Here is an 18,056-nt window from a genome sequence, read left to right on the forward strand (position 1 = left end):
GTCCCCAATTGTCCCTTCTAATTCCCAACCCTCCTGCAGAGCTTGGTGTAGCTCCAGGAAGCCTCCCCGGGCTCATCGCTCACAGCAAGGCTGCCCAGCCCCAGGTCTGGGAGAAGGCGAGTGACGTCTCAGTGGGCGTGGCAGAGTGTGCAAGCGAGGTTCTCTGCCTTTGTGCAACGTGCCTGACACAAAACCTGCGTGACAGCTGAGCGTGAGCAGCTCCTGAGAGTGTAACGTGACTATAGTACTTATGACACATGGCACCCGATACAGGCCAGGCCCTGCTTTTAGGCCTTCTGTGTATTCTAAGTCACGGAATGCTTTAGCAACTCCATAGGTATTATTATCCCCATTTGGCAGAGGGGAAATCCAAGGCCCAGAGAGGTCAAATTACTTACCCTAGGTCTCACAGCTATGAAGTGGTAGAATCGAGGTCTGAGCTCAGGCATCCCAGAATCGGCTCTGAGAGTCTCTGCTGGGTTCAGCGAGCTGAAGTCGTGTGTGCTGGGGCGACCCTCGGCGATGCACCCCTCCGTGGCACAGCAGAGGATGGAAAGGAGGCACCCAGGGCGGGGGCTGAGGGTGGTCAAAGCACACCCATGCCTCTTCACCCACCGGAACCACCGTATCAGGTGCCATCCTCGGGGCAGCGTGGGGACAGGGGACAGGGGACAGGGGCCAGGGCAGAACGAGACAGCTCCCCAGATCAGCTGGGTGCAACTCGTGGGCGGTGCCTGGATCCCGATTCAGGCCCATCGAAGGCCACAGGTGCTAAGAAGACAGTGAGAGACACCTGATCACTGACTAGATGTCTGGTGTCTAGCTTGTCGCAGGAACTAGGCAAGAAGAGGTTTTTCTGACTCCTCCAGCTGAGCCTGTCCCCGACAGAGCCCCTGGGCTGAGCCGGACCAGGCTGCAGGGCCGCAGGGGGATGGCGCTGCCCCTCCAGGTGCCTCCGCGGGCACCGGAACTTAGCTCACTTTCATTCTTAGTTGTGACCTGAGGTCGTACTTACCATTAAAGCCCTTATCTTTGAGAGATGAATAGTAGACGGTGGGATGTCTGAGTTTCACTCACCAACAGCGCAGAAGTGTGGGAGTCAGGGAGCAAGAGCAGCAGAAAGCCGGGGGATGGCACATGGGGCTCGCTGGACCATTCTCCCCGTTTTCGTGAATGTTCGAGCCTGTCCAAATTAGGAAGGCTCAACCTCTGGCTCCGTGAAGACTGTACAGTCATCCGCACTCCCTCTGCCCTGCTCTGTAAACGGGTTGAACCATCAACTTTGACTCGCCAAAGGAAATGCCCAACTCTGGAGAAGGGTGCTCCCCCCCACCCCGCTGCTGGGTTTGGGGGTAACAGAAGCGTTGGCAGCTCCCCTGCAGCTGGGCAGGAGGCAGGAGGTGGGGCCAGCGGGAGAAAATCCAAAGTCTGATGTTACAAAGAAGTTCTGATCTCCAGGCGTTCCCTCTCTCCGTGCTGCTGAGGTGAGTCCAGAGGGCAGAGCGTGGCTGGGAGCTCGGAGCGGAGGCCCCAGGGCCAGGTGAGTGGTCCCCCCACCCTCTCCAGCAGAAACGAGATCTCCATCAGATTTCTAGAAGCAGAGCCTGAGACAAGGATTCCACGCCACTGGTTGGCGAAGGAGCGCCCTCAGGAGGAGCGGACCGAGGGGAGCAGGACCAGGCAGATGAGATGAGCCAAGGACGGATGTGGCCTGAGCTGCCCAGTCACTTCAGCCTGATCCCATGGGTGGGGGGCAGGGGTAGGCTCAGAAGCACAGACTTGGTCCCACCCCGAGGTGCCCTGCTGCAGCCTTGGGGGAAGGGTGCAACTCAAACTCCCAAAAGGGAGCAGCCATGGGGCCTTAGCGCGTCAGGTACAGTGGCCGGACATGGGTGTCCACCCCATGAAGAGGCTCTGGGAAGTGGGAGGGACACCCACACATCTACTCGACTGAGGAATTAACTCCCTAGCGCCCTGTTCTGCCTGCAGTCGTTGACGGGGTAGAGGTGAGGCAGGGAGGGGCCGTTTCTACTCGGGTCTGGAAACTCATGCATGCAGAGCTGCAGGTTTGAGGGAGCAGAGCCCCAGAGAGGGAACGGGCCTTCCCCAGGGCCACTCAGAGCCAGGCCTGGAGTCCAGGCCTCCTGACACCCCAGTGTGGAGGCCTCTGTTCCTCTGTTTCCCGCAGGCCTCGCCCCCTCTCCGCACTGGCACTGTGTCCTCAAGTGCCCGGCGGGGGGGGGGGGGGGGGGGGGGGGGGATTTNGGGGGGGGGGGGGGGGGGGGGGGCTGGCTTTAGCACATTTACAGCTATTTTCTAACCAGCATCTACCGAACCCCAACCCTCTAAGTGGGTCCCTGGTGCCCCTCCAGTCCCTGTGTCACATGGTGTGCCTGCTGCCTTTCTCTGCTTGACATGCATGCACACATAAGCACACATGCATGCACGCACACATGCATGCACACATGTGTACTGACACACCCCAGGAAGCTCTCACTGTCCTCCAGGCCTGTGCAGCAGGGTCTGATTAGGGTCGCAGGTTCCTCCGTCTGCAGAACTCCAGAGACAAACGCAGACCACTAACTCAATGCACTCAGTGCTCTCCTTCCCTCCTGGCACCCTTCCCCAGAGCCCTCAGCACCCCCCGCCCCGCCCCGCCCGGTGGCCACCCGCCACCCTTCCGGATGACGCAGACAGGACTCATCAGGTCTTAAAGGAGAACCAGACAAGGGCCAGGTGGAGCCTGGATGGCAGGAGTCCAGGCACGTGTCGGGCTGTTGGCACCGTTGCCTGCAACACGCCCTGCAGGGTACAGACGTCATCCTGCGTCATCCCTCGCAGCCCCTCCCCCACCCAGTTTAGCCACTAGTGCTCCCCAGGTGACAGGTGAGGAGACTCACAGGCTGAGATGTAATCAGCCTGCCCAAGGTCAAAGTTCCAAAGAGCAAACCCGGGTGTCTGGCCCAGGCTCATCCACCTCCAGTGCTCATGACCTAGTTCGCTCCTGGGGAACTGGAGGGTCCTAGCTCTTTCCCTGCCCGGGACCCAGGGAGCACCCAGGCCGAGGCTGGTGTCCTTGGGCATGCCAGGCTAGCTGGTCCTGTGAGCCGTGAGCTGACTGCAGGAACCAGGGAGGGGTCAAGGCTAAAATAGTTTCCCCCCACTGTTCCCCAGGGTCTGCATCACAGGCAAAAGCCTTCTGAGGACTCAGAGTTCATGACCTTCTTCACAAGCGAGCAGCCGTTTCCCTCTGGCTACCTAAGTCCTGCCTTCTCCGACTCCTTCCCTCCTGGTCCCACGAAGTCCCTGGTGGCAGTTATCTGTCATGTGAGAGGATTATGTGGAACTGGCGGTGACCCTGGAGATCACAGTCCAGTCCCTAACCTCACTGTGATAGGCACACGGGAAAACCAAAAGGAGGGAAAAGAAACCACCGCCCCCCCCCAAAAAAAAACCCCACAACCACACATCTCTAAGTTTAAGGCCAAAAGTGTTCTCCACAGCTTACCAAGTGGGTAGAATTATTGGACAGTGAGACCGAGTTTCCACGGCTGATGAAGTTCAGGCAAGGCCTCGCCTTTGGAACGGAGGGCTCCACTGCAGGAGCTCGGCCTTTACTGTGTGCGGCAGCGGGAAGGTGATGTCCGGCGTTCCCGGGCTTGTTTTTTTTAATTTTTAAATATATTTTATTGGTTATACCATTACAGTTGTTCTATTTCCCCCTTCATTCCCCTCCACCCTGCACATCCCTCCCCCTCCCCCCCTTTAGTTTATAACCACGTGTCTCAAGTTCTTTAGATTCTATATTTCCCCCACTATTCTCGCCCTCCCCCCTATCTATTTTCTACCTACCGTCTATGCTATTTTCTGTGCCTTCTCCCCCCTTCTCCCCCTCCCACCCCCCTGTTGCTAACCCTCCATGTGTTCTTCATTTCTAAGGTTCCACTCCTGATCCAGCTGTCCTCTTGGTTTGCTTTTGTTTTAGGTGTGGTTGTTAATAACTGAGTTTGCTGTCCTTTCACAGTTCATATTTTTCATCTTATTTTTCTTAGATAAGTCCCTTTAACATTTCATATAATAAGGGCTTGGTGATGATAAACTCCTTGAATTTGATCTTATCTGAGAAGCACTTTATTTGCCCTTCCATTCTAAATGAAAGCTTTGCTGGATAGAGCAATCTTGGATGTAAGTCTTTGGATTTCATGACTTGGAATACTTCTTTCCAGCCCCTTCTTGCCTGTAAGGTCTCTTGAGAAATCCTCTGACAGTCTGATGGGTACTCCTTTGTAGGTGACTGTCCCCTTATCTCTTGCTGCTTCTAGGATTCCCTCCTTCATTTTAATCTTGGCTAATGTAATTATGATGTGCCTTGGTGTGTTCCTTCTTGGGTCCAAGTTCTTTGGGACTGTCTGAGCTTCCTGGATTTCCTGGAAGTCTATTTCCTTTGCCAGACTGGGGAAGTTCTCCTTTATTATTTGTTCAAATACATTTTCCACTCACGGCTGTTTCTTTTCCCCTTCTGGTACCCCTATAATCCAGATGTTGGAACATTTAAAGATGTCCTGGAGGTTCCTAAGCCTCTCCTCATTTTTTTGAATTCTTGTAACTTCACTTTTTCCTGTTTGGGCATTTCTTTCTTCCTTCTGGTCCACCCCCTTGATTTGAGTCCCAGTTTCCTTTCCATCACTATTGGTTTCCTATGCATTTCCCTTCATTTCAATTAGTTTAGCCTTTATATGTTCCTCTAATTTGTGGCTAAAATGAACCAGTTCTGTGAGTATCCTGATTACCAGTGTCTTGAGTTGTGCATCTGAGAGGTTCGCTATTTCCTGGTCACTTAGAGTTATCAGCTCTGGGGCTTTGAGTTCTTGAGCCATATTTTGGACTGTTCGTGCCTGTTACGTATAAGGAGCAGAGCCCTAGGTGTTCACCAGAGCAGGGCAACTCAGTCGCTGGGTTGTGGCGCTGTATGTGGGGGTGGGGCCAAAGGAAAGCCATGGCGGACGCCCTTTGCTTCCCCACCACTACCACCACCATGGGCCGCACGGTTCGTCCCACTGCTTGCGAATGTGCAACCGCGGTCAGCCGCTGCTGGGTTCATTGCTGGGGGCTGCGAGGCCCGTCTCACTTCTCACTCCCCCCGTCTCAAGCCCTCACTGGGTCCACCCAACGCTACCCCGGATGCCTGGGTGCCTGGGGTCGGGGGATCTTTCCTGCCTGACCAGGCTCCGCTGCTGGCTCCGCCCCTCTTACCGTCCAGTTGAATGGTTCATTGTTGTCGGACTTAGGTATAGTCCAATTTTCTGCTCTTTGGCTGTGTCTTTGTTCTCCAAACCTTTGTTGTATTCAAACTTGGTTGTGGGAGAAGACACAGTGTTTCCACCTATGCCTCCATCTTGGCGGAAGTCCGGTTCCCAGACTTGTTGGACCGTAGAAGCCTCTTGCTGCTGATCTGTCAGGGCCAGGTTCCAGGGAACACACTTTGGGAAAGGTTACTCTGGCTTCTTGAATCTAACCCTAGTGGGTGGTTGGACCATTCCCACTGCCACCGAGTACTCGGGAAAGCAAAAGCCAGGTGGAGGTGCACCTCCCAGGACCAGGAACACACTATCCCCCCGGACAGCCTCTCCCATCCAAGACCCCTCGGCCAAGAAGTCTTCCTTCCTTTGTGCTTCCCGGTGATGGGGCTTCCTCTGTCTTCCCAGGCGCACGGAACTCTAGGTGCAGCCCGGGGCTAATTGATACAGGTCTCTGTATCAGGTCCTGTAGACACCAGCTACATTCTTCAGCCCAGCTGGCCTGGATGGCTAGGAATTGAGAGAGGGACAAATTCCCAAGCATAGCTGGATCAGGTCACAGAAAAGAATGATGTGTCTCTGGGCTCAGCTTCTGGAGCCCAGGAAGGGGAGAGGCCCAGCCCCCCCACAGCCCTCCCCGCTAATCAGGAGCTGTTAGCACAGGCCGCTGGAGACACAGATCCAGGGGTCACCGATGTCTGGGAGGAGAGCGCTGGCATCAGACCACACACAGCCCCAGTCCCAGGTACCTCTTTGCTGTGTGACTTTGGCCAGGACAGCTGACCTCCCTGAACCTCGGTTCTCTTTCTATGGAACGGTGGCAACCTCCCGGGAATTGACAGGGGTCAGCAGGTGCAATGCCTAGCACCGTGCTGGCGCTCACCTGCCCCGCGGCCCCATGTGGCCCTTTGGCTCTCCCAGCACTGTCCTTTCCAGGCTGCTCAGGAGCCAGCCGTCCCAGCTGCTGTCCCTCCCGCCCGCCCCCCAAGGCTCCTTCCCCGCCTCACCATCACCACCAAGGCAGGAAAACTGCAAAGTACAGATGCTCCCACAGGACCCCCTCAATTCACACCATCAGAATCAAAACCTTGGAGGACGTGCTCCTGACTCTTTCTTTTTACTAGAAAGAGTAAGAGTTCACTTCCTTTAAAGGGTTTTCTCATTAGTCCTGTCCCCATGGAGAATCTCCTCCTACCAACATCACTACAGCCACCCCCTCCCTCCCCCTCCCAGCCCCCATCCANAGAGTTCACTTCCTTTAAAGGGTTTTCTCATTAGTCCTGTCCCCATGGAGAATCTCCTCCTACCAACGTCACTGCAGCCACCCCCTCCCTCCCCCTCCCAGCCCCCATCCACTCCATGCTCCGGACAAAGGCTTCAGCTTTTCTTACCAAGTCACCGTGCAGCCCCCGAGTTCTGATGTGCTGCGCGGCATCGGCACACCACACACAGGTCTCTGCAAGCGGTGCTTCTCCCGCTGAGTTTTCCCCATTGAAATGCCCAGAATGTGCGTTTGCACTCACGGAGGCAACTGTGCCTGGAGGATTTAAGCCCACAAGCTCTGGAGCCAGTCTGCCAGGCTTGAAGTCCCCGCCCAGCCATTGGCTAGCTGTGTGACCTCAGGCAGGTAGCTTAGCCTCTCTGAGCATCAGTTGCATTTAGATGCAAAATGGGCACAGGGATAAGGCTAAAATCAGACAGTGGAGGTAAAATGCGTATGGTACTGCTAGGAACAGAGAAAGTGCTTCTAAATGTTGACTTATTGTCTTGGTTAAAAATTGACCTCCTAGCTCGGGGTTGGCTCTTAGCAGGTCCTCGGCAGGAATTTCCTTCCTTTCTGTTCCCCACTGCCCCCAACCCAGGAGGCACCTCCACAGCCACAGGTGGTGGGACAATTATTTGATTCCCACTCACCCTCATTTGCCTCATGCGGGGCCAGGAGGTCCACAGTACCGGCCCAGGCCTGCGGCTCGGGCTCTTGCCAAACTGCACTTGCTGGGGTGGTGAGTTCTGGCTTTGGATCATTGGGAAGTCTGTCTGCTCCTTGTTTTTCTGCCCCGGAAGGAGCTGTGTCCTGCAAATTGCACAGAGGCTGTGAGTGGCACCTCAGCTTCTCCCCATCCCTGGGGGCCAGTGTATTCCGGGTCAGATCAAGTTCAGGGGCTGCAGAACAGAGAGGCCACCGTTCCAGAAGGCCCTGGTCCAAAGGGCGGAGGTGGCGGTCACGGAGCCTCGCCCCAACAGAAGCCCCAGGAACAGGACTGGTCCTGACTCAGCCTGTCTCCTTGGCCGGCCTCCAGGATCCTTGTGCCAAGTCATGGCAGCAGAAGCCACTGGAGCCGCCGCCATTGCCCCCAGATCTGGACCTGGGGGGCTCCAGCCATGGCAGGCCCTCAGCCCAGCCCAGCCCGGCCAGGCAAGTCTCCCCCAGCCTCCGGACTGGCATCAGGAGAGGCCCCGCAAGAGGACCATCCTTCTCCAGGGGCTGGGCGTGAGTGTCCATTTCCGGGGGGTCTGAGGGTGGGGAGGAGCAGACAGGGATACATGGGGAGGGTGCTGGGGAGCCCTGAGGATGGAGGAATACGAGAAAGCCTCCGGCTCCCCTGCCTAATGCTCATCCTGCCATTGAAAACGCTGCCGTGAGAGGCGGCGAGGGGCTGCCCACACCCACACCAGCACTGCCTCGAGCTGACTCGTAGGAAGTCTGCAAGAGAAGTCGCTCCTGCCCTGCCCTTCTCACCCCTCAAACCCCAGAGGGTGGGGGGCAGTGCTCTGGCTGGTCGCAGGTGGTAGGGCAGCTACCTGATCCCCTTCGCCTTCCGGAGGAGTGACCCCGCCTTGCACACTCACCAGGAGCCCTGAGACAGGGGGAAGCAGACTCGTTCCAGCTGCTTGGCCTGGGACTCGAGGGACCTCCTTCAGGGTCGGGCCCCTCACAGTGTCCCCCCATCCCCTGCCCCAGACCTTTCACGTTGTCATCGCCACACTGCACGTGGTCTTCGGGACTAACCTGGTCTCTGCAGCCAACAGCCTTCACCTGGTGGTGCTGAAGTCTTGGTACCCATTCTGGGGAGCCGCCTCTGTGAGTAGGAGCCAAACCTGGGCTGGGTGTGGGGCCGCGGCATCTGGGATTGGATGTGGGATGGGACAGAGAGAGCTCATAAAAGGGAAGCATCGGCCAGTGCCTTCTCCAGTGTCCCTCTCCTCATCTGTCCTCCAGTCATGCTGGAAATAGCTCCTTCGCAGGAGACACTCCCGGCTTCCTACACGCTCCCCTCATTTAACACTCGCCTCCAGCAGAGAAGGGGCTGAGCAAACACAGGGAGCGGCTGGACCTCCATCAGGCCCCAAGGAGGCCAGGCTGCCTTTGGAGGCAGCAAACATCCTTCTGTCCTGGCCAGGCTGCAGGACTGGGTGTGAGCTGCGGCTCCTGTCCTCTCAAGATGAGAGGAGAGCAGTGTACACGCAGTTCCCTGAGGCCCCCCAGGGCGCCCTCCCGACTCTGGACCCTGGTGGAGTCCCCCTCACACAGTGCCCAGCTCCTCTTAGACAAGAGTCCCAGCCCCACACTGTCACTCCGGTCCACTGTGCCGGGTCCGAGCTTCCAGTCCACGGAGATGGGACGACGTCCATGCACAGCACCAGCTCATCCCTTTGCCCCCCGTGGACACGGTAGCTCAACAGACGTTTGAAAGTATAATCGCAGGAAGGCCCCAGAGGTGTTAGTGCCGAGCCAGTCTCCTCCTCACTGCAGGATTCGGGCCTGTGGATCCTGTGGATCCCCGTGGAGGGGGTGGTTCAACTGATCCAAGGGGGAGGGTTTGGGCTAATAAAATGGGGGAGGCGGGACAGACTGGGAGGGCATGGGGAGCCCAGGGCACAGCCTGACCCCGGGTGCGGAGGTCTGTGAGTGGAGGTCTGTGAGTGGAGGGCAGGGCTGCCGTCTGGGGCGGGGCCTGGGATGGGCCGTGTGGCGGGCAGGCTGAGCTCCCTTTGTCAGAGAAATGGTGTTTTCAGCCCCACTGGCCGCCACAGGTGGGTTTTCTTAGCAAGTACTGGGAAGGGAAGGAATTTGTGGGTTTCAAGGAACCCCAGCTTCTCTCTTATGACTGTTTCAAATCTGGCCTGCAGTTTCTCTTTACAGGGATGTCCATGATAGCAATGGAAGCGGTCCCGAAAACCTCTCTGGTAAGTTGGAGCGTTGAGATCGTTTCCTTCCGTCCCCAGCCCAGAGTCCCCTTGTGCTGGGCGTCTGTGTGCGGCAGAGACTTGGGAGGCTGCGGGGGGCAGGCCCGAGTCTTCAAAACAGCAGGCGCCACGTCCCGGAGGTCTGGCCCTCACACGCGCCCCTGACTCCGCAGGTTTCCTTCCACCCACTGCCCTTCCTGCCCCCCAGTTCTGCCCACCATCCTGTCTGGCCTGGAGGCGTCATCCACCCCCTTCTCCATATAGCAGCCAGGTGACTGTTCTCATGGGCTGGTCTGCCCACAGCACCCCACGGCTGTGAGCCCTCCTTGGTTCCCCGGTGCCCTCGGCTGGCCTCCCACGTCAGCAGTCTGCAAGCCGCAGACTGCAGCTGGGTTTCTACCTGCTGCCCACTGCTGCGCAGCAGCCTGACGCAACTGCGGTCCTGCCCGGTGCCGGGCTGCCCCTGCCTGGCCCCTCCCCTGTCCCGGCGCACACTCCCTCCCAGCCGGACTTACTGCTGGTCACACCTCACACGCCGCATCTTCCCTAACCTGCCATGGCTGGCTTCCGTGTCCACCTGGCCCCTGTCGGTCTCCCATACGCTGGGTGTCTGAGCATCTTTCTAGCCCCGGCGAGGGGGTGGGGGGAATAGGGGGAGGCACAGGACAGACACTGACACAGGACTGGCTGATGGACGTGGGTGAAGGACTGGCCCTACCACCCCTACTTGTGGCCTCAGTCCACCCCCCTGCCCCAGAAGCCCTGGGTGGTCCACATTGTGCCCTCGGCCTGGTCTGGGCTGTGGCTGCCCCCATCTTCCCAGAGGGCGTAGAGAACAGAAGGGCGTCGTGCAGTTTAACTGGCGGAGGCAGGAGATGCCTAGCAAAGACCCGCCTGTCCCTCCTGGGCGGGGGACTCTAGAGCCAGAAGCCTCCCTGTTCCCGCAGCGGAGCACGGGGCACCTCTTCCCACAGAGAAGTGCGTCCCAGCCCAAGAGGCTGGAAGTTCCCTGTGTTTATATGCTTCCTCACTACAGGGCCTGGCACTTGGTAAAAGGCTCTTGGAATGATGCTTAACCCAAGATGATGAGGACCGGAGACCTTACAGGGGCCGTGGAGGGTGGGGAGGGAGGCAGACCTGGGGTGTGTGAGGACGGGGCACCTTCAGGGCTCCTCCGGCCCTTTCCTGCGGGGCAGAGGCTGGGGGAGTGGCCGACTGGGCATCCAGTGGGCGTATCTGACGCCAGGATGGTGGGGGCCGGCTTTGAGAGGGGACGCAATGGAAGTATCTTTCTTTAATACAAAGCCCAGGGTCCACCCAGTCCTGACCCGGTAGGAGGCGAGAGCCATGGGGGCCTCTCAGGGGTCAGCTACCTAAGAAGGTCATGTTTGGAAAAGAGCCTTCAGCCCAGAGATGGGCAGAGTCTTTCCAGAGGCCCCAGAGTGAGCGCTGGCGGCCTGAACGAGGTCTGCCAGGGTCTCTCACCTTTGGACAACAGTTATCCCCTCTCTTTCTTGCCTGTAGAAGGTGTCGTGCCTGGTAACACACTCCATCAGCATCTTCTGCGTGCCGGCCGGCCTCATTGTCCTCAGCAACGACCTCTTTCTGGGGAATCCCTTTGAGTCCGTGGTCCGGAGACTGCTGGACCCCAACCTCATAGTGAGTGGCCAGGCCCCCAGGGTCCCCTGACTCCCAGGAAGGCGCTGCCGGGAGGGCTTGGCCAGGGCAAGTTTCTGGCTCTCCGGAAACTTCCGCCGGGGCCCAGGCACAGGTGGCGTCAGTCACAGCACTGCATCCAGTCCCGCTGCTACTGGGGCCGGAGTGGGCAGGTCTGAGGTCGGGCAGCAAGCTGGCAGCTGACAGCCTGGGGCTGTTGATTTCCTGCTCCAGGCTCCTTGAATAGCAGACCCCCAGAGGCCCCGATATCAGTGTCTGTGAGCCTCACAGCAGCCTTGCGGTGCTGCTGAATCCACTTTGTCACCGCATTTCACGGGTGTGGACGCCGAGGTCCAGAGAGGCCAAGGTAATGGGCTTTGGCCACGGGGCAAGTCAGGGGTGCCCTGAGGACTCGGAGCTGGGTCTGTGACTCCACGCCCAGTGCTCTTGTCCCTCTGAAGCAGGAGGTGGACCAGCCACCCCACGTGCATGGCCAAGAGCCTCTGGGTCAGGTCCCAGAGGTTCTGGCCGTGCGGGCTCCCTCTTCCTCATCACCTGCCACAAGCACACACGTGTGAGCACACCCATGCTCGGGCACACACACTTCCCCCACCAAATGTTCCGGCCCCATGAGATGTTCTGGATGCACGGTGGCCCTCAGCCTGTCTCGTCCCTCCCCAGCTGTGAGAGACACTCCTTGTCTCTGAGCCCAGCCCTAGTATCCCCGTCCAAGCGGGGTTGAATGAACTAATGCCTAAGGCCACCTGCAGTTCCAAGTTCCACCAGGGACCCATGAGGTTCTCCAGCCCTCAAATGTTAGACAAATTTCACCGAGGACCCATGGGTGCCAGGCATTAGGCACAGAGCAGTGACAGAGCCAGACCCACTCCCCGCCCCACAGAGCGCACCTGGGAGCTGAAGCGCCCGCGCCCTCTGCTGGCGGGGCCTGACCCCTGCGGTGTTTCGCGATGGGCGCAGGCTCCCAGTGAGGCCTCACCGTGTGCCTGCCTCCCCCAGGCCCACATCCAGAGGCTGGAGCTGGCCCTGCTCTGCCTCACCTGCTTGGAGCTCTTCCTGTTGGGGGTCACGGCCGTCATAGCCTGCAGGGACTACTGGCTGTCTGCACAGGTGAGGACCCCAAGGGACATGAGGAAACACAGGGCTCGGTCGGGCAGGGGACACTCGGGGAGGGTACACAAGGACTGTGTCTCTTCCTCATTGCCGAGCGCTCAGTAGCGAGGCCACGGAGGCAGCCCGCAGTGCAGCGGGGGGGGGGAGGCACAGGGCAGAGAACGCCAGCTGAGGTGGCAGATGCGGGGCCACCAAAAGGAAAAAGCCACGAGTTCCCCGTGCCACAGGCCACCGCGCTCCCAGCTCCGAAGGCTGGGAGACCTCGTCCGGGAGGTGTGTGGAGGGCAGGATTTGGGCTGTGATGAGAGAAGCCACCTCCAGCATGGGGACAGCACATGTGATGGCTTGGCAACAGGACAGGGAAGGTCTGGGAGAGCTGGAGCTCGTGGTGGGGCAGGGCTGGGGTGGGGCAGGCAAGAAGGGTCTCGCTCTGGGAAGCACTTCAGGTGAGCATGACTTTAGCTGAATCTCCTCAGCAACCCTTTGAGGGAGGGTGCCAGGGTCCAGCCTCGGCAGGTCTCAGGGTCCCCGCAGGCTGGACGGTGCAGGCGACGAATGATGAGTCAGACACCTGGTTGGATGCCGGAGAAAATCCAGTCTCTGTGGGTCTGACCGAACTCCCAGAGTTTGATTTCAGCTTTATTTTTATAGAGATTGTTACATAATATTAAAGGAACAGGTGCATGGTGTGATCAGTTAAGCAGAAAAAATCAATACAGAGGTAACTAGGAAAAGTACAGGAAATTCTATAGATTCGGTTATATTAAACAAAGGTTATTTTGACCAGGAGAGCCATTAATCAGACAATTAGACAAATAGCTGTATGTACAGAGTTTTAAATGTCTTACTGTTTATTAAAGTTCTTAAATTTGGCATGAGGCAAAAGGATACACTAGACTGAACAGTGGTTACAGGCAATTTATTACAAGGCCTTTGTGGTGTCTAACTTAGCTACCTATCTTCTTGTCTAGAATCTTTCTGTACTTTGGAGTCTAACTCCTTGGTAATTTTTTCTACGTGCTTCACTTGTAATAGGTCACCAGCTTCTCCTGCTTCTTACCTGTCTAAGCCCAGTAATACGTATTCCTGTCTGAGGTAGAGGAGGGGCTGTGACTCCATTAACTTTTAGACGTTCAGGGGCTTCCCCATCTGGGGGGACTTTGTTCTCTGGCCAAGAAATCATTTTGTAAAACTTCATTGGAAGTGCGCAGATCACTGGATCTAAAATGCAGGTGTGTAAAAATCCCACCACCTATTAATCACAAAAACAAACATGCGAGGAGAGATAGACAGGAAACCCAACCACAGCTGCCTCTGCTGTGCAGATGCATCTCATCTGTCCCGACTGTGTTGAGGGGCGGCTGCTGGTTGGCTCCCGACAGGAGGTGCTCACCTCCCCATCCCACAGGTAAGTGAGTGGAGGCTTAGAGAGGTCCCACGGCAGCTGGTAAGGAAATCCAGGCCTCAGCCCAGGGTATGTGTAACCGGCAGCCGAGCCCCGTCCACACATGCGAACGACAGGACAGAAGGCCAGGAAACGGAATCCTATCCTCGCCCCAGAGGTGGTTTCCCAGGCTCATTTCATTAAAGAAAAACACATGAGCTCCACTTAGAACACTGCAAAAATTCATGTTGTAAATGCCCCCATAATCCTGCAAATTTCACACTCCAGTTGCTGTCCACCTTCTGAGTGTTCACGAAATGCAGATGTGAGGTGGGGGCTACGAGTTGTGTGTGACCAAGCAGACAAGTTGTCCTACTCACGGCCCAGCCACCTAGCAGCAAGTCTTCTCATTAGGACATCAGAGAGCTGGCCGGGGGCCTGCAGCCAATGAGGCCAACCCCACTTTCAGGGGTGGGGAGAGCGAGGCCCCTCACCTGGCTGCAGGAATGAACAGTGATTGCTCCTGCTTAGGACACTCACTGGGCTGGGCACTGTGCTAAGAGCTGTGGACAACTGAGCCAGTCTCCCGTTGCTGCCCTGACCGATTATCGCCAACACAGCAGTTGCGTCTTGCAGTCCCTGCAGCCAGTGATTTGAAATGCATCTCCCTGGGCTAAAGGCAGGGTGTCACAGGGTCGCCTCCCACTGGAGGGTCTGCGGGAGGGCCTGTTTCCTCACCCGCCCCAGCTTCTAGAGGCCACCTCTCTGTCCAGCATCCTCAAACATCGCTCTTCGGTCTCCACTTCCTCCGTGGAGAGCGCTTGTGATCACACGGGGCCCGCCCGGGAAATTCGGGGTCACCTCCCCATCTCAAGGTGTCCTGGTTAGCAGTGTTAACTCCCCTTCGCTGTGTAACCTAAGACAGTCGCAGGCTGGGGGTAAGGACGTGGATGTCCTTGGCGGCCCTCCTTCCGCCTGCCACCAGGAGGATCCGACCTCCCCGAACCTCGCAATCACTCTGGGGGGCAGGCTCTGCTTTCTTATGTTCAGGGGGAGGGATGAGGCTCAGAAAGGTTAAGTGAGTTCCCCAGGTCACAGAGCCTGTGGCCTCCCCACCAAAGGCTGGTGCGGCCTCCTCCATATGAGAGGACAGTGCCAGGGACAGGCTCTGCAGCACTGGGTGGTGCCACTCCCATCACAGATCAGGGATGAAGACAATGCAGCAGTGGCTGGGGACATTGTGAGCATCAGACGTGCTCCTAGAATGCCCTGCCGCTAACAGGAACTGTGGGGTGTCACCGGGCCCAGCCAACAGGGGGACTTGCACACAGCTGGCCGCAGGAATGACGCCCAGTCAGCTGACTGCCCAGTGGGCCCCTCCTTGCTCCCTTCTCAAGAACAAGGAGATGGAGAGAGCCGTGCACCCCTGTCACGGAAGTCCCTTGGTCTCTCCAGCCCCTGTTTCCCCACCTTCACAGGGGCCTCAAGACTTCAACACGTGAGCTGGTGGGAAGGTGCTCTGTCAAAGGCCACTTCTCCACACACGTGAGCACTGTGGACAGTGGCTTTTTTTTTTTTTTTGCAGAAGGACAACTTGCCCCTTGTTCCTGACATGTCACTGGGGTTCAGTGGGCCTCCGCCGTCCTACGAGGACGTGATTCAAAGTGACGCACAAGAGGAGCAGCGGTGAAGAGGCGCTGGTCCCAGTGTCCCTTCCCTGGGGACCACTACCTGACAGGGGCAAATGGTGCTGTTTCGAGAACTGTCTGACCTGTGCTGGTGGCCTAGGCGGGATGGTCCCCATCTCCTCAAGCACAGAAAGGGCCTCCAGGCCCCCAGCCCCCATGAGGCCTCTGCGCCTGGTTGGCCAGAGCTGCCTCAGTTGGTCCACAGCACAACCAGGCCCCACCCACCCACCCACCCTGCCAGCTCAGCCACAGAGCCCGCTCCCGCCCTCCACCTGCCCTGTCTGCTCTCCCAGCCCGAGGTGGGTNATTCAAAGTGACGCACAAGAGGAGCAGCGGTGAAGAGGCGCTGGTCCCAGTGTCCCTTCCCTGGGGACCACTACCTGACAGGGGCAAATGGTGCTGTTTCGAGAACTGTCTGACCTGTGCCGGTGGCCTAGGCGGGACAGTCCCCATCTCCTCAAGCACAGAAAGGGCCTCCAGGCCCCCAGCCCCCATGAGGCCTCTGCGTCTGGTTGGCCAGAGCTGCCTCAGTTGGTCCACAGCACAACCAGGCCCCACCCACCCACCCACCCACCCTGCCAGCTCAGCCACAGAGCCCGCTCCCGCCCTCCACCTGCCCTGTCTGCTCTCCCAGCCCGAGGTGGGTGCTCGGGAAGCTCGTCCATGCGGGGCCCAGGCGGCCTGGCCCCTCCCAGGCTCAGGCTCCTCAGGAGTCCCTGGGGGACAGAGTCCCTGGGTTCAGGGTGGAGGCAGCAGGGCGTTGAGTCAGGCAGAAACTACAACCAGCTCTTCCTCCAAAGTGCCGGCGAGACTCCCGCCGCCCTGGGCCTCAGGGTCTCCAAACGCACAGTGAGGGGCAGTGGACAGTGTCCGGCGCCCCCCACTGCGCGGCTCTGACACCAGGCGTCCGTGCCAGCTGAGGTTGTCCCTGAAACTTTGGCCTCAAAATCCCACACCTACTTGTGCTGAGAAAGCGGGGTGAGGGGGAAAGACCCTCCTCCCTCGGTCCCCAAACTTCAGACGTCCGAGGACAGTCTTCCCAGTTTGTGTTTATTTGTGCACTGTATTGTAGTCCCTCTCTGTTTCCTTACATGGATTTTTTCCTCACATAATAAAGTTTTAGAGGGACACTTTGTGCCGGCGACAAAGAAAGTCAGTATCTCTCCATGAAAAGAAGCCAACGACAAAAATAATGTAAACAGGATGAAAATAAAGTGACTGCCACCCACCTCTGATCTCGCCTCTGATTCTCCACCTCCTGGCTCCCCGCTGGCTTTTCCGGGGGGGCCACAGACACCCCAGGCGCACCCCTGCCTCCAGCCATCCTCCTGCCCTTCCCCTGCCTCGGCTCCTCCCCCAGGTACTTGCAGAGCCCGCTCTTCGAATCTTCACGAAGACGCCAACTCTGGGCCAAGGCTGATGTCTCTTAAGCCCCCATCAATCCGTGAGGCGGGTCCTGTGACTAAACAAATAAAGGTGGTCCTTTATTATAAATGTATCTGACGAGTTTCATCTCGTGGCACGCAACTACTACGAAGTGAGGAAGTGAGTCCCTGAGAGCAACGAGGCCATCGCCATGAGCTCAAGGCGTGCGGGTCACGGCTGCATCCATGTCATTTCTGACCTTGACTTGATTGCACCGAGTCGGGAAAGGCAGGAAGTGAGCTGACGAGCTCTTGGGAATGATTACCCTGCGTACCAACTGGCCTGACGACCCCAGGGGGCTGCTCAGTGAAACCGAGCAGGCGGTGGAAAGCGCAATTCAAAGTCAGCGTGGAAACGGGCTGACTTCCAGGGACGGACAGCAGCTGCATTCGCAGCGGGCTCGTGACCATGAGCCCAGGGCTCTGGAGGCCGGCAGAGGGCAGAGGGCCGCGGACACTGGCCCGACCGGCGCCCGCCTGGGCGGACCTGGGGCTGGCAGGCGGCTGCCACACGCACACTCACAAAAGGAACCTCACAGGCTACCATAGGGGCTGCAGCGATTTCTGCAGAGGGCAGGGGGCACCTGGGGAGGAGGCCATTTAGGACAGGGCACAGGGCCCGAGAGAGCCCTGCGCACCAGGCCTGCAAGGTTTGCACCTGTCAGGTCAGAAGCTAGCGTGTATGCAGTCGGGAACCGTTAGGCCTTTCGTCTGTAGCCCCATCTAATCCCACAAGATGCCCTGGGACAGATGTTCCGCCCTGCCCCCCACCTCGGAGACGAGGAAACAGAGGCTCGGAAATGCCAGCTGACTTGTCCAGACGTGGGAGTGGAGACGCTGATGCCGTGCAGGGGACTCACAGCCAGGAGGAGACCTCATTCCTACAACAGAAGCACAGCGGGGCTGTGGGGGCAGGGGTGGGACGTGCCAGGCACTGCAAACAGGCTGGGGCAGGAGGGCCACCTGGGGTATGCCCACAGCAGTGATTCCCACAGACCTCTCCTGGTGGCCACAGCCAGGAGAGAGGCCTCACTGTCCATGCTTATCAAGCACCCAGATGATTCTTCTGATCAAGCAAGACTGGAGAACACCTGGCGAGGAAAAGGGTCAAGGGCGCAGCCTCCAGGCTAGAGGGGTGGATTGTGAAGCTCGGCAGCAGGACCGAGTGAGGCTCGTTAGGGGGCAGTGACACAGGGCAGGTTAAGGAAGAGAAGGAGCGTCGTCGGGGCGGGGGTGGGGTGAGGAAGCGACCAGGCTTCTGGGCAGAGGGCCCCACAGTCTGGTGGAG

The 18,056-nt window shown here is 58.2% G+C and overlaps 1 protein-coding gene across 3 annotated transcripts; it reads left to right on the forward strand.

The window, feature by feature from the left end:
* The first annotated feature begins 1,443 nt into the window (after positions 1-1,443).
* Positions 1,444-16,001, forward strand: MS4A10 (membrane spanning 4-domains A10). 3 transcript variants are annotated; one of them, XM_037060489.1, is made up of 8 exons: positions 1,444-1,540; positions 7,598-7,788; positions 8,260-8,379; positions 9,429-9,485; positions 11,010-11,144; positions 12,159-12,269; positions 15,242-15,342; positions 15,674-16,001. In XM_037060489.1, the coding sequence occupies exons 2-8, from the start codon at positions 7,615-7,617 to the stop codon at positions 15,681-15,683; spliced, it is 708 nt and encodes a 235-aa protein (XP_036916384.1). In that variant the 5' UTR covers positions 1,444-1,540; positions 7,598-7,614; the 3' UTR covers positions 15,684-16,001. The 3 variants fall into 3 exon arrangements, with proteins under 3 accessions (XP_036916384.1, XP_036916386.1, XP_036916385.1); XM_037060490.1 differs by lacking the exon at positions 1,444-1,540 and adding an exon at positions 1,859-2,000 and having other exon boundaries at positions 7,593-7,788; XM_037060491.1 differs by lacking the exon at positions 12,159-12,269.
* Positions 16,002-18,056: the final 2,055 nt, after the last annotated feature.

This window comes from Sturnira hondurensis, unplaced genomic scaffold, assembly GCF_014824575.4.
Source record: "Sturnira hondurensis isolate 20B ecotype Veracruz unplaced genomic scaffold, ASM1482457v3 Scaffold0011880, whole genome shotgun sequence".
Lineage (NCBI taxonomy): Eukaryota > Metazoa > Chordata > Mammalia > Chiroptera > Phyllostomidae > Sturnira > Sturnira hondurensis.